A 21,587-nucleotide genomic window follows, 5' to 3' on the forward strand; every position below is an offset into this window, starting at 1 on the left:
CGTACACTACAGGGTGCCTTCCCGGAGATGGATGCATAGCACCCTTACACTGCAGGGTGCCTTCCCGGAGATGGATGTGGAGCAGTAGTACAGCAGAGGGTGCCTTCCCAGAGACTGTTGCATGGCACCCGGGCACTACAGGATTCCTTCTCCGAGACTGATGCGTAGCACCCGTACACTACAGGGTGCCTTCCCGGAGATGGATGCATAGCACCCTTACACTGCAGGGTGCCTTCCCGGAGATGGACGCGGAGCAGTAGTACAGCAGAGGGTGCCTTCCCAGAGACTGTTGCATGGCACCCAGGCACTACAGGATTCCTTCTCCGAGACTGATGCGTAGCACCCGTAAAATACAGGGTGCCTTCCCGGAGATGGATGCATTGCACCCTTACACTGCGGGGTGCCTTCCCGGAGATGGATGCATAGCAGCCTTACACTGCAGGGTGCCTTCCCGGAGATGGATGTGTAGCAGTAGTACAACAGAGGGTGCCTTCCCAGAGACTGTTGCATGGCACCCATACACTACAGGGTGCCTTCCTACACTACACGGTGCTTTCACAGAGATGGATGCTATATATTACAGGGTGCCTTCCCAGAGGCGGATACTTGGCACCCGTACACTACACGGAGGCTCACACGAGATGAATGCGTAGCACCTGTTCCCACAGGGAACCTTCCCCAAGACGGATGCGTATCATTATCGTAGAGGGTGCCTTCCCTGTGACTGATGAGCATCACCTGTACACTACAGGGTGCCTTCCCCGAGGCTGATGCGTAGCACCCATGCACTACAGGGGGCATTCCCAAAGACTGATATCTCTTACCCGCACACTGCAGGGTACCTTCCCCAAGATAGATGTGTAGCACCAGTACACTACAAGGTGCCTTCTCCAAGATTGAGGTCTAGCAGCTGTACACTGCAGGCTGCTTTCCCCAAGATTGATGTCCATCACCCATACACTGCAGGCTCCCTTGCCCAAGATAGAAGTGTAGCACCTGTACACTACAAGGTGCCTTCTCCAAGATTGATGTCCATCACCGTACACTGCAGGGTGCTTTCCCCAAGATAGATGTGTAGCACCTGTACACTACAGGCTCCTTTCCCCACGATTGATGTCCATCACCCGTACACTGCAGGGTGCTTTCCCCAAGATAGATGTGTAGCACCTGTACGCTACAGTGTGCTTTCCCCAAGATTGATGTTCATCACCTGTACACTACAGGCTCCTTTCCCCAAGATAGATGTGTAGCACCTGTACACTACAGGCTCCCTTCCCCAAGATAGAAGTGTAGCACCTGTACACTACAGGCTCCCTTCCCAAAGATAGAAGTGTACCACCTGTACACTACAAGGTGCCTTCTCCAAGATTGATGTCTATCACCTGTACACTACAGGTTTTTTCCCCAAGATTGATGTCTATCACCCGTACACTACAGGCTCCTTTCCCCAAGATTGAGGTCTAACACCTGTACACTGCAAGGTTCCTTCCCCAAGACTGATGCGCAGCACCCGTATACTACAGGGTGCCTACCCCAAGATTGGTGTCTATCACCCGTACACTGCTGGGTGCCTTCCCAGAGACTGATGTGTAGTACCTGTAAGCTACAGTGTGCCTTCTCCAAGATTGATGTCTAGCGCCTGTACACTGCAGGCTGCTTTCCCCAAGATTGATGTTCATCACCCAAACACTACAGGCTCCTTTCCCCAAGATAGAAGTGTAGCACCTGTACACTACAAGGTGCCTTCCCCAAGACTGATGCGCAGCACCCGTATACTACAGGGTGCCTACCCCAAGACTGATGTCTATCACTCGTACACTGCAGGCTGCTTTCCCCAAGATTGATGTCTAGCACTCGTACACTGCAGGGTGCCTTCCCCAAGATTGATGTCTAGCGCCTGTACACTGCAGGCTGCTTTCCCAAAGATTGATGTCTAGCACTCGTACACTGCAGGCTGCCTTCCCCAAGATTGATGTCTAGCGCCTGTACACTGCAGGCTGCTTTCCCCAAGATTGATGTCTAGCACTCGTACACTGCAGGCTGCCTTCCCCAAGATTGATGTCTAGCGCCTGTACACTGCAGGCTGCTTTCCCCAAGATTGATGTTCATCACCCAAACACTACAGGCTCCTTTCCCCAAGATAGAAGTGTAGCACCTGTACACTACAAGGTGCCTTCCCCAAGACGGATGCGCAGCACCCGTATACTACAGGGTGCCTACCCCAAGACTGATGTCTATCACTCGTACACTGCAGGGTGCCTTCCCCAAGATTGATGTCTAGCGCCTGTACACTGCAGGCTGCTTTCCCCAAGATTGATGTCTAGCACTCGTACACTGCAGGCTGCTTTCCCCAAGATTGATGTCCTATCACCCACACACTGCACGGTGCCATCCCATAGACTGATGTGTAGTACCCATACACTACAATGTGCCTTCTCAAAGATAGATGTGTAATACCCATTCACTATAGGGTGCCTTCTCCAAGATCGATGTGTAGTACCTGTACACTACAAGGTGCCTTCCCTGAGACTGATGTGTAGGACCCGTGCACTACAGGGCTTAAACCCAATGTGCCTACCACAAATGTCTTATGTGACACAGTAGCGCGTCACCTAGGGAGGCCTTTCAGCACATAACAACTGCTTTTCCAGGGTGAAGATCTAACCGTTCTTCAGACTGAGACAATTATTCTAGAAAATGTTGCTCATTTCCAGCCACATGCACATCAGTAACAAGAAATGCGGCTGCCCGACCCCGGCTTGTGAGTACTACCTAACCAGTGACGGTCACTCAACCAGACAATCTCCTTTTTTTTTTTAACTGGTACTACCGGTTTAAAAAGAAAACCGGCGGAAGAAAAATGAGCTGGTGTTTGACACTTAACAAGATGCCCGTAGAACAGCTCTCAAATGAGGTCAGTAGAATAATTTGTCAAAATTATTTTTATTATGCAGCATCATAATCAGATACAACAGTGAGACAGTAGAGCATGCAAACCCCGGAAGCAGAAAAATCAGTTAATTGCAGTCCAGTTGCCCATATTGCAGGGTCTTGACATGCCCCCACACATTCAGCAGAGAAGATGCTCAGATTGGGTCCACATATCGCAAGGGTACACCCTTACGTAAAAAAAACACAAACCTGGAAACCCCCCCACCCCTACCTGAAACCCTCTCTCCTCCCTGCCCCGGTGGTGGGGTCTTCACATTTTGAGGAGTTGAGTGACACAGATGTGTTATGAGAAGGTGGCTAGATAAGCATGGTCTTGGCCTGTCCATGGGGAATAAGTGTGTCTGCCTGGCTCCGCTGCAGGGGTTTAATATTGGAAGAGGGGCATAGCCCATAAGGAGGACGGGCAAACGGCCGATGGCAAGCCTCGGGACAGATAAGTTCCCAGTGGGCCCCATTTACACTCAAAGTACTTATATTCATCTAAAAAAATGTCAGCAAGGTGCTCCATTGAAAGTATTCTCCACAGGCGGGAGTGCCAAATCGATATGGCGGGAGTATCTTTCTTTTTCCAGGTGGCTGCTATGGCGAGTTTAGCCGCTCGCAAACTAGCCCCCAAGATTGCCTTATCAGCTCTTGTTTGGTGTTCCAGCGTGGAATCTGATCCCGAGCAGTGCCCACTCTATGGTAGTCGGATAGGGTACCCTGGCATGTCTAATATGTGAAAGGATGTCCTCTCAGAATGGCCGAACGACAGGCAGTCCCACCAAATGTGTTGAGTCCCCTTGTAGACCACAGCCCTGCCAGCAGAGATCTGAGGTGTCAGGGAAAATTCATTTAAGTTTAGTGGGGTAGAGATGCCAGTCCAGATGTGTCTTACAGTGGGCCTCCCGCAGAGCTACTGAGTGGTTGTGGCTAGAAACATCGCCCCAAACATGTTTCCATTCCTCCCCTGTGATGTCCCGTCCTAGCACCTGTTCCCAGAAATGCCCTAGGGGCCGCATCCCGTACATGTAGTTGTGTAGCCCAATGTTTAAACTGGAGGTAGTGGTAGTGTTTGCTGTGCGGGACCTGAAACTCTTTTGCAGCTTTCAAATGTCAGAATGTCAAAGTTGTGGAAGAGGTCCGAAACCTTTAAACAACCCCCTCTTTCCAGCAAGCAAAGGGCCTTTCGTGCAAGGCCGGAGGGAAGGCCGGGTTAAAGTGAATTGGGGTATACAGGGAAGGAAAAGTGGTCCATCCCTCTTCTCGTAATGGGATTCCCAGACCAAGAGTGGTGCGCATGGGTGTGCTCAGAAATGCGTTTGCCCGCCTATCTTTCTTGGGCTTCCATAGGACATTCCAAATAGAGCTGCCCACAATGGCCCTATCCATATGGAGCCAGTGCTTTTCAGATTCCCGTGCTGCCCATTCCACCACTACACGCAGTTGTATAAAGTGAAGTCTTGTAGTGCCACACCCCCCTCCTCCTTTGGCCGTCTCAGAACATGAAAGGGCAGGCGGACCCTCGCCAAATGAAGTTGACGATAAGTGAATGTAGGCGAGACAGCAAGTCCCAGGGTAGCTCGATGGGGTGAGCCTGACAAAGTTGGAAATTTCGGCAAGACCATCAATTTGACAGCATTGATTCGTCCAAGCCATGCAATGTAGAGAGGTTTCTATCTCTTAAAATCTTGTTGCATCTGTGAAACTAGCCCGGGGTAGTTCGCTTTGTATAAGTCCCCAATTTTAGGCGTGAGGTAGACGCCCAAATAGAGCCCACTGAAAGGGTGTTTGGCCCCGCAGTCTTGTTGCTTCAGTGTCAGTGAGTGTGAGGACTTGGTAAGATTACCTTTAACCCCTACCGCGCTACAGCGTTTTCCCGCTGTGCGCTGATTTTTCAAAATCGTGTTGTTTATGACAAAGCCAGCTCGTCATCCGCGTAGCGCAGGTAACGCCCATGACAAGCTGGCTTTGTCATTAGCGCGGAAGGGGTTAAAGCCTGCCACCAGTTCAAAACGGCACAGTTCCTCCTGGACTGTCTGAAGAGAGGAGGCAGGTTCCCGGAGAGTAAGCAAAATATCATCCGCGAAGCGAGACGATTAATGGTCTGTGCCTCCAAAGCAGATTCCCCGGATCTCCTCATCAGCTCAGAATTTCTCAGCTAGGGGTTCAATACGAAGGGCAAATAAAAGGAGAGCAGGCAGCCCTGTCTCGTGCCTCTGCTAAGGGCAATTGGGAGGGACGTGTACTCGTTGACCAGCATCTGTGACTGCGGGAGATGGTAGTTCGTCCTGACCATATGGATAGATCTATCTCCAAAGCCAAATTTCCACATGGTTAGGAAAAGGAATGACCAATCCACCCTGTCAAAGGCCTATTCGTTGTCAAGGCCCACTAGTATTGCTGGTATGTTGAATTTAGAGACTCTCAATGAGGTGTACAGTGTGACGGATGTTATCGTGTGTTTGTCACCCCTTTATAAAGCCGGATTGATCAGGGTGGATTAATGCGGGCATCAGGTAATTCACCCAGACTGATAAGATAGCTGATTATAATCTTGCATCAAGATTGAGGAGTGCTATGGGCCTTTAAGAGGTGCATTGCTGGGGGTCCTTCCCTGGCTTGGGAATGACTGATCTCACCACTTCGGTCATCGTGTCAAAGACCCTGCATCGGTCGCAATTGCATTAACAAGTTCGGCGAGATGTGGGACTAGCTCAGATGCGAAACCTTTGTGAAAGTGCACCGTTAGTCCGTCGGGACCCTGGGCTTTGTGTGGCTTAAGTTTAGCGGTAGCTTGTCGACCTCCTCCGCGATAATAGAGCCCTCCAGAGGTTCTGCGGTGGCTGGGGAAAGGTGCAGGAGTTCCACTGCGTCTAGGTATTGCTGTTCCAAGGCTATGTCTGGTGGGGTGCCTGAGTAGAGTTCCCCGTAGAATTTAGTAATGGTATTAGCTTTGCGGTCGTCTGCATGTGTGACATGACCCTCCCCGTCCAAGATGCCCGAGCATATGCGGATTGCTGCAGTTTCAGCAGAGTAAACTCCGCTCTGTTATTGTAGATGGATCGTAGTTTGCCTATGAGCGCGGTGAGCTGTCGCTGAAGCGCTTGTGTGGGAGTGGCATTGTAAGCTTTTTCCACTACCTCTAGTTCCCCTACAAGTGCTACGCATTCCTTCGCTCTCCGTTTATTCAGTGGCGCCTTGAGTTGTATGCATTTGCCCCTCAATACCACATTAAAGGCATCCCAATTTTTCTGTAGTGTAGTTGCGTGCAAGGTGTGAAGAGTAAAATACTCGTTAATTGATGTACTCAGAGGGTTTTGTCTCGAAGGAGCAAACCTGGTAAGTTCCAGCGTGCCCTGCTCGGTCTATTCCCATCGCAAGCCAGACTGGCGTATAGGAGGCTATGGTCGGATAGCGAAAGAGGTAGGATCTGGGCTGCCTGCAGTGAACCCACTAAGGCCTGACTAATAAAGATGTAATCTATCCTGGAGTAGGACTGGTGGACGTGAGAAAAATAGGTGAAATCTTTGTTAGTTGGGTGTTGTGTTCGCCAGGCATCACAGAGAACTAATGTGCACAGTGGAATAATTTTAATGAAACCTGCAGATATCAACGTTACCAGCCGACTGAGGTGGTGCCAAGTGAGTAGACCTATGACGCTGCCTGTCAATATCTTGAGACAAAGTGGTCGTACCTCCAAACTCCCATTCTGTGGCTATATGCAGGGGGACCATTTCACTACCAATGAGCATTATGGATTTGGAACTAAGAGGAGGGATGGATCCAATACAAGCTCCACTGCATTCACAATCGTTCATGTAGTCTCCTACGATCAACGCAAGCTTGAAGAGAAGCCCCTTTGCTACTGACCCCATATAACATGGGTACTCGCAAACAAAGGGCCACAAAGTTGTTTGGTCTGTTATGTGACCGAGGGCCGCAACGATGCCAGCAGGGTGACGATTGGAGGAAGGCTGCAAGAAACTAAAAGTGTTCTTAAAATGAAGTGGTGCTGGACACCCTAGTCACTTCCTTTCTTTAACTTAAATTAACCTTTGAATAAAGGCTTGTCTGTATATTTAGCATCTTTTTAATGTTAGTCCTGAATCGAGTGAACAGCAGCCCAGTGCTGCTGTTGATCAAGGGGTCATAGGTAAAGGTCAGGGGAGCCACAGGTAAAGGTCAGGAGGGCCGCATGCAGCCACCGGACCGTACTTGGAGTATCACTGCCATACATAATCTGGATCGAAATGGACACGGAAGCAGGGAAGTTAGAGGAAGCGTGATAACTAACTTGCAGGTTTCACAGCAGGATTCTGCCTAGACTCATTCCGAAGATGGGTGACATTTCTACTATACTTCGAGAAATAAAACAGCATTACCATTCCTGTAAGAATATTCCTGGCAGAAAAATGGGACAATCACCCTTGTACTAGCTGCAGTCACCCGTGGGCAACTACTGAAAGGTATCTACAGATATCTTCATACTAAGACTTCAGTTAAATGCACAAAAGTGCTGAATTACACAGTTCTTACAATAGATGGTCAAAAGAAAAAAAGCACACCCATGTACCTTTTCACTTTGACACCATCCAGGCTGAACTGGCTTCTATAGTTGGCCACCCAAAACAGAATTTCCATTCAACTACCAAAATACACTTGAGCATAGCTAGAACACTGCCTACACAAAGCTTATTTCTTCTGAAACAGACTTCCTCTACTCATCCGGGTAGACTCATTTTGAGATGCTAGAAATCCATGAAACCCAACCTGTTCCAATGGGGTTTGGATTTTAACAAAATTAAGTGCCATGGGACCCAGAAACAACTTCAGAGTTAATAGCCACTCAATATTAATTTACCTTGAGGGGCGGAGCTAGCCACGGAACGAGATGGCCGCTAACTAAGCGAGCTCCTCGTGGTTCGCCCTAAATATCCTTTATAAACATCCTGCATCAGAGACAATACGATTAAAATTGGTGTGTAAGGGAGAGCGGAGACAGCGCCAGCACCGAGTTTGAAAACGTAAAGGCGGTGTATGAAAATCTGGCGAACCTGAGATCGTCACACTGCGGCCAAAGCAGTGAAAGTGAGGCTGGAGCCGCGAGAGGCGGTGACTACCCAGACAGCGACGTAGAGTACGTACGCGGCCACGGAGGACGATTTGCCCCCGCTGGGAACAGATGCTATGAGACGCGTCATCCGCTGCCGCTCGGACCCCGTTACAGCAACGCTTTGCAGGGCGATAAGGAGCGGGCGGCTGGCGAAGGTGAGCACTGGATATGCTGCAGGAAAGGCACCGGGTATCAATTTCAAGAGCGGAGACGGCTTTTGGAGTGCGCTCGGCTGGCGGGCTGCATTGCTGTACATAGGGAATCCCGCGTGCCTGCCCCCGAGTGGAGAACCATCACTGGGCACAGCTGGAGACACGATATTGTGAGATGGGCGGCGGTTGGTGAGTGGCCAAGTAATACTCAAGCAGTGGGCGCAGGACCCCCCTGTGGAGAGAGGGCTGCTCCCAGGCATCGCTTACACTGGAGCAGTGCCACATACAAATGCCAATGGTGGAAAGGAGGCACTGTCCATCAACAGCTGTTTGTGCATTGGTGGAAAGGAGGCACTGAGGACAGCACAGGGACCAAAAATAGCAGCTGTACCTAGTTGGGTATTGCTGTCCCCCTGGGCACCGATTCGTGCTGAGCAACCAGCTCTAAGTTCAATTCAAATTTCAGGTTCAAATGAATAAAACGTGATGCATATTCAGAATAGGTTGGTTAATCCATTATTTCATTTTATTTCTCGTGAAATCCAATGCATTTCGGCAGTAGTTACTGCCTTCATCAGGGAAATAATATTTCTACAATAATCAAAGAAAATTTTAAATCAAATTAGCATCCGTAATTTCATTGAATTCATTACATATACTGTTATGTTAATTCTTGACTATTTCATATTAAATTTCTCTAGTGCGCGTTACTTATTGGTTAGTCATTTGCTGCGAAGATCCTGATAAACGGTTAAGAGTTCTACAATCACTTTTTCTAAGCTTCTGCTGCGCAGGGATAATACTATGAGTGGATTTCACGTAGGGTCGCCGTCTACTTCTTGGTCTGTTATGAGACCGCATTGCCATAATTTATGACCTCGCCGAGTGCGCTGACTTGTTACATTGGTGTTTAAACCCCTCAAAAAAGGGACAATATAATTGAGGCTTTATTACGCGCTTATACTTCATAGATTGAATGGCTTAACAGCTCACCTCGGCGTTTACCAAGTCCTGCTCTGCTGCTCGACCTGCTGTTTCTCTTCTCTTCCGGTATTGGGAAGTTCGCGCGTGCGCACTAATATCGCTGTTGCGGCTATTTTTTGCTTACTACATAACTTTATTGTGCATTAGGTACCTAGTCAATCCTCCCTAGTGTTCGCTTCCACTATGTTATGGTACTGCTAAAAAGCGAGTTCTGTGCTTTAAGTTTGAATGTTAGTCAACTAATGCAAAAGATGACAGAAATGTATATACTTATAAATAACAAAGAAATTCAGTACGTTCATTGAGTCCGCCCGGTTTCAGGCTGCCCAAATTGTAAATCCAGTAATTCTCCTGTTTCAATAAACTCATTTTGTTGGAAGGTCCTTCTTTTCTAGGTAATGTTTCTAAGACACACACTCTTAGTTGGCTTACATTATGCTGCATCTGAGTGAAATGTTCTGCAATGCTGGTTTTCGTGGATTTTAGTCTTATGGTACTTTTATGTTCATTAATGCGTATTTTCAGTTTTCTTTCTGTGTGTCCTACGTAAACGTCTCCACATGGACACTTGATCATGTAAATTAAGTTAGTTGAATCGCATGTTGCATTCACTTTCAATGGTATGGGATATCCCTTTTGTGGGTGTGTTATGGTAGATCCTTTTATAATGTTGTTGCATGTGTTGCAATTATAACAAGGTACTGTTCCACGAAAAGGAGTTTTGCTTGCGTCTTCATTTCTTGGTTTTAAAAATCTGCAAGATTCTTCGAACGAATATGTGCAAAAATTGGTTCTTGTGAAAAGATACCTCGAAAGTCAGATTCCATTTTTAACATTGGCCAATGTTTTTTAATGATATGCTTAAATTGAGGGCTGACTGTGGAGAATTTGCTCACGCATGTAATGCGGTTACTGGGTTTTATTTATTTCCTTTGGAGGAGGTCTTGCCTCGATTTGGATTGAGCTCGAGTTAATGCTTTTTGAGTGATGTATTGAGGATATCCTCTGTCACTGAATCTTTTTGTCATTTGATTTAGTTGTTCTGTGCATTGTGTGGCCTCTGAGACCACTCTCTTAACCCGTAGCATTTGAGAATATGGCAGATGTTTAAGGGCCGGAGGATGATGGCTTTTGTATTGTAACAAATTGTTTCTGTCTGTGTTTTTACGGTACAGGTTGGTAGAGAATGTGTTAGACTGTTTGGTGATCTCCACATCCAGATATTGTACTCTTGATTCGTTGATGTTCCATGTGAAACCAATTTGATCTAGTTTTGTGTCCAGAATTTTCAGTTCTTCTAATGAATCTTTTGTGCCTCTCCATATGGTGAAAATATCATCTATGAATCTTACATACATGACAGTGTGATCGTTCCAAATGTGATTTTGGTAGACATATTCTTCTTCAAATGTTGCCATAAATAGGTTGGCATATGCCGGGGCGGCACAATTTCCCATGGATGTGCCGCTCTTTTGAATGTACCATTTTTTATCGTGTTCAAAATAACTGTGTAGTAGAGTAAACTGCATAAGCTCTAAAATGAATACTTGCAATTCTTGTGGATAATCGCCATCTAAAAGGGCCCTTTCGATAGCTTCCAATCCTTGTTGATGAGGTATCAAGGTGTAGAGCGCTTTTACGTCAATAGTTGCCATAATCATGTTATCTTCTGGGCTGATCGTTGATAGTTTGAGTAGAAAGTCTGTGGTGTCTTTCAAGTATGATCTGGTTTTTAGTACCAAAGGTTGAAGGTATCTGTCTAGATATTTCCCCACTGGTTCGTGGATGCTTTGTTTGGTGGACACTATTGGTCTGCAAGGTGGTTTCTGTAAGTCTTTATGTACTTTAGGTACAAGATAAATTGATGGCGTTCTACAATTTTCTTGAGTTAAGTATTTTTGAGTTTTATCTGTGATGATACCCAAATCGTGTGCTTTATTTACAATTGTTGTCAAAAAAAAAATTTGATTTCTTCTGTGGGGTTTAATTCCATCTCCATATACAAGTTGGTGTCTTCAAGATGTTCAGACATGGTTTCTTGGTAATATGTTTTATTGAGTATTACTAGGGCTCCTCCCTTATCTGCCTTTTGACATATGATGTTCTGGTTAGTAGCTATTGATCTTAAGATGCCAAACTCTCTTTGTCATGTTCATTTTGTGTGCCTTTCGTTTGGTATTCAGTTGTTGTAATTCCTTACTGCAAAGTTGCTCATAGAGATCTATGGTTTTGTGGCTTATAGGTGGCATGTATGTACTTCGGGTTCTGAGGCCCATCAGTTCTTTCGGTTCTTCTATAGGTTGTTTTTCTACGACGTTTTAAAAAAAATTTCTTAAACGCAATTTTCTTGTTAGTTTGAATAGACTGACTTCAAGTTCTAAAGTATTGGTGCGAGCTGTAGGGACAAAAGACAATCCTTTTTGTAACGTTGCTATTTGTATGGGACTGAATGTGTAATCCGAAATGTTGAACACTAAGTTTTCTGTGTCTGTAGTTGCTTCTTCTCCTTTTTGGTTAGTGCTGATCGAGTTTGGGGTTGGTTTGATCCCGTTTCTTTTTCTGCGTCCCCTCCGGAGTCTTCTGTTTCTGTTCGGCCTTCCTCTAAAAAAAGATACCGCTGTTGATGTGGTTGCTTGTTCTTTTTGCTGTTGTTCCTTTTGTGGTCTAGTTTTCGTTTGGGTTGTTCTTTCACTGTCCGTTGAGGATGTATCTGTATGGGACGTATATCCTTTAGTTTGTCTTTTTCTTGCGTACACCTCCGCCCATGTATATACCTCCTGTAATTTGTAGTCCAGTGTATCCCGCTTATATTTGCGTAATTTACGCTCGTTGACTTCTTGTGAGTGTTTTATTAATTGGGTGTTTATATCCTCTAGAATGGTGGCTAGTTCTTCTGGAGAAATCAATTTGCCTAGTTCTGCTTTGGTTTGTTCCATGTCCTGTTTAAGTTCTTCCAATATTTGTGCCAATTCCTCTATGATCAATAGAATAAGATCCAAACTACATTTGTTCAAAATAGCGTACCATTTTTCGGTGAAGTTTTTTGAATTTTTGCATAAACTGGGTTTGAGAGCTATCCTGAGGCCTCGTGGTATACGCTGAGCTTTATGATATTTGATCATGGTGGATACGTGCATTCTCTGGTTGATCTCCTTTCTTGTTAGGTATAACAGATGTTTTTGGGTATTGCTGTCCCCCTGGGCACCGATTCGTGCTGAGCAACCAGCGCTAAGTTCAATTCAAATTTCAGGTTCAAATGAATAAAACGTGATGCATATTCATGGATTAACCAACCTATTCTGAATATGCATCACGTTTTATTCATTTGAACCTGAAATTTGAATTGAACTTAGAGCTGGTTGCTCAGCACGAATCGGTGCCCAGGGGGACAGCAATACCCAACTAGGTACAGCTGCTATTTTTGGTTCATAACGTATCACTCCAGACGGGGAGTGAGCCCTGGAGGCACGAAAATAAAGGCCATAAACACAAGAGTAAAAGCGGTGCACGACCCTATACCCATAACGACAGCACAGGGACACCAGCCTACTAAGAAACACCAAAGACATGGCACAGATAACAGAAGAAGAGGGTGATACCTGGCGCCTCAATTAGTGCCTCACCTGGGATTCTGATTGCAGGGTGCATGGTGGTGATAAGGACAACCTCTAGGGTATTGGAAACCTCCACTATCCATTTATTAGGCTGCTGACTGTGCCTTTCATAGCATCATATCAAAGTAGGTCTGGATAAACCCTGAATATACTCAGACATGCTGAGCGGAAGTAGTTACACACAAGACCATCCCGGGATCAGCGACACTGGCGCTCTGGGCGACAAGGTAGGCGCAAGGTCAGGGGGTAACAGCAGATACAACCATATAAGCGGTGGTAGACGTAACTGAACTATTCAAAGATTAGCGGGTACCGCCAAGAGAATAGGAAATGCAGCGATATAACTGGATGATAAAGAAGGAGCAGAACGATTACTGAGACAGGAAGCTGTAAGTACGCCTCGTTGCCGCACGACAAAGGTCACCATTACATCTGTGCACCTCGGGGGTGGACGAACCAGACGTGCAAAATTGGTCGTTATTACACACAGGCGCTGCAGATAAAGCCGGACCCACGCTTACGCTATGGGCAAGCCAGACCACACCCAGCCCAAAATAAATTTTGATCAGGCAAAGAAACAGCAAGAACGTGGTCCTGATGAGCAAATAACAGCGAAAAGAGCGGGCGGTGCAATGGGAAGGGTGTCAAATGATGACATACAAACTATGTTAGCCTCTAGCCAAGCCGCACTAACAAACATTGATGCGAAAATAGATTCCCTGACGTATTTATTTATTTAAAAAGTTTTATATAGCGCTGGCTAGACCCGGAGGTTTGAGAGCGCTTTACATGAGCATCAGATCATAGTTACAGGTTACATCATTACAAAGGTTACACAGTTCTTAGAGAATGGCAACATAGTTACATGTAAGGTCGAGATAAACAAGCACAAATACGTAAAGGGGAAAAGCAGGCAAGGTGAGAGATTCCGGGGAGGGGAGGATGGAGCACGGGAAGTAGACAGATAATGAGGGCTGGGAGGGGCGGGTGAGAGACACAGCATGGGAAGAGAGAAGGAAGGGTGATGGGGACACAAACTGGTAAACGAGTCAAGGCAGCGTCCAAAGTCCAGTAAGGTGTAATCCCAGGGCAGACAAGTGGAGAGATTCAGGGGAGAGGATAGGAGCTAGGGAAGAGACAATAAGGAGAGACGAAAAGAAGTCTGCCTAAAGACCGACTGGGTAGGTGACGACCAAGGAGGAATTCACGGCCCATCCCCTCTATAACTAAACCAAGTAGCTCCATCAGGCATCAGACAAAATAGTTCAGTCTCAATACATTGAGAGAGGAGGTAAGGAGAGACATAAATAGAGGGAGGATGCGGTAGGAGACGACAGGAGAGACGAAAGGAAGTGCAACAATGTGGTTCGACAATATACCACAAAAAGAACAACAAGTAAACATTAAATAGAAGTCAGCATTACATTAGGGGAGGAGAGAAAGGAGAGATAAAGTAGTGGGGGGTAGGGGAGGAGAGAGAGTGAGGATAAGGGAAGAGACAACCGTAGAGACGAAAGGAAGTCTGTCTAAAAACAGACTGGGTAGGTGACAACCATGGAGGGAATCCACGGCCCATCTCCCCTATAGCTAAAACCAGGTAGCTCCATCGGGCATCATACAAAATAGTTCAGACGTACAGAGTTGACAGGATGTCGGAGCGCATGGATAAAACACACAGAAAGAATAGATATGGCAGAGCGCAGGATCTCTGAAACCGAAGATGGACAAGTGCAAATGGAGGCGAAACAATCTAGGATGGAAAAACAACTTGTGGCAGTGGCGGCGAGGGCGGAGGACTTGAAAGCAAGGTCCCGAAGAAATAACATACGCCTGACTGGGATTTTGGAAATGACAAATACAGGGCCGATGGAACGGTATGTGGAGCAATTACTAATTTCCATGTTGTGGAGAGATACCTTCTCAGACATTTTTATAGTCGAAAGAGCTCACAGATCTCTGGCACCAAAACCACCAAATGGAACCCGACCGAGACCGATCATTGCCAAAATCCAGGAACTACAGGGACAGGGATGCGGCGCTTCGTAAGGCCAGAGAAATGGGCAAAATGACACATGAGGGGATGGATATCTCACTGTACCCAGACTTAACGACATCAGTGCAAGAGGCGAGGAAAAAGTTCAGCATGGCGAAACAAAAACTGAGAGATTTAAATATACCGTATGCCATGCTATACCCAGCGAGACTCAATTACGGACAATGTGAAACCGCGGCTATACACCGAACCTCAAGAAGTAATGAAGTTCATACAGCAAAAGGGACAGACAACTGTGCGGAGGAGATGGCTGAGGGGAGAGCAGGAGGACCAACCCACACTGTCGAATAATCAGACAACCATACAACTGTGACAGATACAGCAGCGGGTGCCAGGAACGTTTAAGAAAAGCCATACGCTCGTGGTCGGCGGAAGGGAGGAAAGAAACTGGACTACATTCAGATGGGGGAAGAATAGCACTCAACGGGACCAGATAAGTAATGAGAATGCCTTCCCTATATTTTGATAGACAATGATGCTCATAATTGTTGTGGCCGCGTGAGGAACGGTCGACCACTGGTGTGATGGCGCTGTCCGTGATCTTCTTGAATAGTCAGTGAAGTGTGTTTGATCTCTGATGTGTATAGTCTGAAGGGGCGCTTACCCATGTGGCTTCGGTCACAGGAAACTGGGGGAGGGCAGCTCCGATCCCTAAATGTGAACCACACAAGTTAATTATCGTTTTGTTTCTTTTTTGTACGTTTTTGGGAGAATATGTTACTAGCTTTGTTGGGAATGTCTCCACTAAACAGGGAAGGGTGGAGTGGGAGGGGGTGGGGAAGGGGAAGGGGGAGAAAGGGGAGAAAATTCTGACCAGTGGCACATTGTTACACAAGCGCAGCAGGGCCAATACGAAACATATTAGTCATCGCAATAAAGGAGATGGTAGAGCCACGACAAATGACTGATACACTGAACCTATATAGAACACAGACGTTCCTGACGTGGAATGTACGGGGGCTCCATAACGTACTTAGACAGGCATAAAGTGGACGTGGCTTGCTTACAGGCTACACACTGGACAGACCTTAGAGAGCAACAGATAGGAACTAAATGGGCTGCATACAAGCTGGCATCGTCTTACTCATCATACGCTGGGGGGGGGGGGGGGGGGGGGGACTTTCTGCTGGTGTAGCATAACACACCCTTTACACTTATCAAATCTATAAAGGATAATCAGGTACGCTATTTTATTGTGAAGGGGTATTTTGGCGGCACGGTATTAACAATTGTAAATGTTTATGGATCGAACATAGACGACCCAGCTTTCCATACGCACCTCAGGACACAACTTAGAGACATGCAACCGGCAGCCATTCTATGGGGCGGCAATTTTAACAATTGTCTAGACCCCACATTAGACAGATCTACCAGAAACGATAAATATGGTAAACACTCGGCGAAAGTCTTAAGGGAGGGAATGGACTGGGACATGGTAGACATATGGAGATTAAGACACCAAGACCGTAGAGAAGGGACTTGTTTTTCACTAACACATCTCATGTGGTCTAGGATTGACTACTGGATGGGGACCCAGGACATGTGTACGTGGACATCCACGATAGAACACTTGCCTAAAACATGGTCTGATCACGCCCGGTTCGCATCCAGTTGGAAATCCATACACACACTCCACGACAATTCACGTGGAGACTAAAACAAACAGCACTTCAAGACCAGGTGTTCAGAGAGTAACTCCGGAAGGCAATAACAGACTATTTTGAGCATAATTCCGGATCAGTCACCAGTGCGAGGACACTTTGGGAGGCTTTTAAAGCCACCATTAGGGGACATTGCATTTGCAAACACGCAGGCATTCTAAAAGATATTCAGCAACAACTGTCTAGGATAGAAACAGAAATCCCTAGACTGGAACAGGATTTTGAAAATATTTGCAATGTATCGTTCTTAGCAGACATAAGAATACAGATAGATAAATATAATGAGTTTGCCGAAGACGAGATAAAATATATCTCACGGAAATACACGGCCAGAACCTATGGAGAGGGTGGGAGGCCGGGAGGCCGGGACGAGCGCTATCATATAAATCATACCCACTCACACTACGGCGTATATTTACACAGATCCAGAACGCTCAGCGCCAACCAGTCTATGACACTCCGGCAATACTAGACTGCTTCAATAGATATTCTGCTAAGCTGTACGAGGTCCATACACCGGTCCCTATGACTGAAATCCATTAATATTTAGATGATGTGACATTGGCGTGGCTGTGTGACACACCGAGAATACGAGAATACCTCTGCCATCACGTAACGAAAGACGAAATTGTAGAGGCTATAAACTCTCTCCCCAACAAGGCCCCGGGATTAAATGGACTCCCGGGTGAATTCTATAAGGAATTTCGGGACTTGCTGATTCCGCACCTGGCTGAAATGTTTGAGGAGGCGTAAGAGGAGGGCACACTCCCGGCATCCCTACGCGAAGCGCTGCTGATAGCGCTCCCGAAACCGGGTAAAGACCCTACAGAATGTGAGTCATATAGGCCATTATCAATGATTAACAAAGACGCCAAGATATTGGCAAAAATAATAGCGAACAGGATACAAACGTTGCTGTGTAATCTAGTGCTGCCGGATCAGGCAGGCTTAATGCCAACGCGGTCCACTACTCACAACATAAGAACCATCTTCGCGTTGTTCCACCAGTTAGACCAGCCCTACTGGATGCAGCCAAAGCATTTGATTCGGTGGATGCATGTCACTCTACGCAGGATGGGGTTCCCAGATCCATTTCTAAAGTGGCTTTCATTGCTGTATACCATGCCCACAGCAAAGTTTAGAATAAATGAAAACACATCCAACCCAATAGAGATTACACGGGGCACCAGACAAGGTTGCCCCTTGTCACCAATGCTATTTACATTAATCCTAGAACCATTGGCCTGCAAAGATAGGCAAAAACATTTTGAAGCTGCCTTGCAATCATATTCCCACACAATAAATTCATCAACTTGACAGATCCCTCACTTTGTGCCCACCAGGCCCCCCCTAAAAAAAATTGCGTACCTATAGCTGCGCACAGCAATGCGGACATTATATCCAACATTTCCGGAAGAACCTACGCAGTTAAATACGCTGCAGATTTTATTAACAGCACCTACACGTCAGAATTTGGTAATGCGCTTATATAATGCGGCCCAAGAAGAACAGGCAGAGAAGCCAAACTTTGCAGCACAGAGATGGGAAGCAGCCCTGGGTGAAGCCATATATGATTAAGATTGGCAGTATAGCTGCACACAACTCACATCAAATTGCAATTTGCGCATTATCCACTTTAAGTTTCTACATCAATTATACTACACGCCGGTTAGATTACACAGCTTTGGACTTAGTGAGTCAGATAAATGCCAAAGATGTAATGCCTCGGTGCTGACTTGACATATGTCCTGGGCGTGCCCTCAATTACAGATGTATTGGCGAGATGTCACAAATACACTTACTGACATGCTATCGGAGCAGGTTCCCAATACGCCCTTGGTGTGCATACTGGGTTTTAAGAAGCTTAAATATGCTAGACGTAGAAAAATGTTAGCGGTTGCATTGTAACTAGCCAAGAGAAGAATAGCGATACGTTGGGAAGTAAGAGACCACCTAGGCTCAAAGACTGGATAACGGGCATGACATATTGCAAAACAATGTTAGAGACCTATGCAGAAGACAATACCACAAGCCTCGAGGCCCAGAGACTTCTGGGAACCACTAGTCCAATACCTGCAGACGACCACAGAACCTGATGCCACAGATAGCACTGCATAAACGCTGTGTATACATATACAGAAGGCGAACAATACTGGAGGGGCGGCGGGAGTGTGGAATGGACCCCACAAATGTGCACAAGGTTGCGGAGCAGAGGTTTCATATTATACAGTGTATAGATTGCTAAATGCCATAATAATGGAAACGTAAAATGGAACAGTGTACGGTATGTACTGTCAATTGTCGTTTAATGTGCTTTGCAAGTTCTTTGTTTCTCTATGCACAGAATTGTGATGATTCACATGTAATGTAACTACTGGTTGGATTAAAAAATAAAATAAAAAATATATATTAATTTACCTCACCCTACCAGTAACCCGCTCTCAGTGCACACTAAGAAAGCGCATGGATGCAGGAGACAGAATGTACTAGCAGCTATACTATTTAAAAATATATATTAGTGTCAATTCAACTCACCTGCTGGTTGTATGGAGTCTTGACTGCAGCTGGGGGTCACTTTTTCATTACTAACAAAAAAAAGTTGGAGTACAACAGTTAGCGCTACCTCAAGATACAAGGCAAAAGGAAAATTAGCGTGTATGAATAGGATGCAGTAACAATACAGATTAGCATATACTCCGGATCTCACTACATCACTGTTAATACATTACAAGTATACTCACATTGCAAGTCACTACACAGCAAGAGAAATTACATTGTAAAAATGTAGTTTGATGGCTTTTTAACACCCAAAAAAAGGAAATGTTAGTTACTTCTATTCCCGGTTCTACTCCAGAATACTACTTGTCAATATATTATTAAAACTCGAACTGGAGATAGACACTTCAAACTTCCAAACAATAGGTGTCAGCTCCGTTGTATAAAAAATAGCTTTTATTGATATTCTTTCGGAAACGTATCAATTTTAAACAATAGAAAGATGGCATTCCTGCACCACGCTGAAAGAAGGCCCTTAATCAGTAACCAGAACATCTAAACCCTTTCACTACAGAGAGAAAACCGAAGGAAAACGTGCCTAACGACCCTTCACAAACAATCTCCATTATGTAATCAAATAAGCCTTCTTCTGTAAGGGAGACCTATGTCCACGAAAAATTGTGTGGGCCATCAAGTATTGAATCCGTAAACTATCATGAAATTATTACCATCTCTCTAGGAGAAGGGGTAAACTCCCCCACCACTGCCAGGAAGGTGGACTGTGCGCTCCTGCAAGGGTCCGGCTTGTCTTCAGTGATTTTTAATATATACGCATGTAATAGTTACACCAACTGACACTCACTCTTTAGATCAAAACTCAAATAGTCTGATGATATATAGCCAGTCTTTCCACCCTCACACAAGCGCAAGTTGACCACAAGTTAGTATCAGAATGTTTCCAAGATCCAGGATTGGATGACTGCCAACCAATTAAGTTGATATGCTATCAAAACAGAATTCCTCACTATCTGTACCTATGACAGGCACAAAAACCAAAGGGCAGAATATTGTTCTTTTATGGTTTAAATCTTTATTAGGCATTTGTGGAAGAACACATGCACCCACATACAACTGCAGGTCAGTAGGACTAAATCATATGCAAAGATAAGGGAAGATAATACAACTAACACCAAACAATCCCTCCCCAAACTGCCCCAACACCTCTACCCCTCTGATCTGTAATCTGCTAAAGTATCTGACATTGCTGCTGACTTTTCCCTTCTAGGAAATTGGTGCTGCAAGTATCAGACAGTGTTTCAACTCACTGTGCAATCGCCAATACTCTTTTTTCTTTTCATTTGACTTATTTAATAGGGAAGTTAATGACTAAACAGTTCAGATAAATGCTTAGACCTTGAGCATTACTCCGTGTTAAGTATTGATTGCGATCTGATTCTGAAGCATATTAAACTGCAGAAAAGCCAGTGAATGAGATGAAAATTCTCTACAGCAAAACGAGGAGGCAAAAAAAACGCATTGATGGCCATGAGGGGTCTGATAGTCTGTTTTCTCTTTGCTTCCATATCTCATCGTCACTAAAAAATTGCAAGTTTAGGGTGCCTTTCACAAATCTATAGTCATGCTGCTTGGAAAGGCTCGGCAAAGAAGAAGGTTTGGGTCCTGTATCTGAACTGGCTTGGATCACTCAAATATGCACAACAAACAAAGTAGCCAGACAGATTTACTTATGAATTTTCGATACCACCCAGCCTATCAGTTCTGGGACATCAACTATTTTATTTTAGTATTTATGTATATTTTTAACAAAACATTTTCTCATTTGATTTACATATATCATCAAAAAGACAGTTATCAAACAGTGAAAAATACATACAGACACATAAGATGTGCATAATATATACAAGTGTGCAAAATCATTACAATCAATACTATCATTTGTTAGGAAACAACACCAAAAGCAATTTCATCAGATACCTAACAATTAATCCACGCTAGGAACCAGTCCTTTGTATTAGGTACAGGAAGACAAGCGGACACACAGTTTATGGGCACTGCCTGCCTGTCTTACTAAGCCGGGGATCGGAAAGTGAATTATAGGATTGCAACACTGGGGATAACAGAATGTTTTAAGTTTTGAACGACCCTAGTGGCACCCTTCTTTTTCCCAGGCTTGGAGTCAACGCGTTTCGAACCACAATATTAGTATGGGTTCTCCTCAGGACACGGACTGGATGGAGCTAAAACGGAGCATGGCACTTGGACGTAACTCGTGTGTCGTTGCGATTAACTCAAAAACGTTGTCTCAAATGAAGAACGACCTCATAGTTCATGGACAGGTTTTCAAACAAGCTAATTGTTTGGAAAGAGGGACCTGTTCCGTATGCTCGCGGGCGGCGTCTGGAAACTTTCAGACGCCGCCCGCGAGCATATGGAACAGGTCGCTCTTTCCAAACAATTAGCTTGTTTGAAAACCTGTCCATGAACTATGAGGTCGTTCTTCATTTGAGACAACGTGCTTGAGTTATTAGAGCCGGTCTCTCCTTCTAAATAAACAAACTG

At 45.5% G+C, this 21,587-nt stretch overlaps 1 protein-coding gene across 13 annotated transcripts in view; it reads right to left on the reverse strand.

Moving 5' to 3' along the window:
* Positions 1 to 21,587, reverse strand: part of LOC144817736 (uncharacterized) — a 624,365-nt gene that overhangs the window by 521,012 nt on the left and 81,766 nt on the right. For all 13 annotated transcript variants that reach the window (XM_078674509.1, XM_078674510.1, XM_078674507.1 and 10 more), the window contains exon 4: positions 19,047 to 19,096. In XM_078674509.1, the coding sequence (XP_078530635.1) occupies positions 19,047 to 19,096 (50 nt within the window). The remainder of the gene's footprint in view (positions 1 to 19,046; positions 19,097 to 21,587) is intronic.

The sequence above is a fragment of the Lissotriton helveticus genome, chromosome 2_1 (assembly GCF_964261635.1).
Source record: "Lissotriton helveticus chromosome 2_1, aLisHel1.1, whole genome shotgun sequence".
NCBI lineage: Eukaryota > Metazoa > Chordata > Amphibia > Caudata > Salamandridae > Lissotriton > Lissotriton helveticus.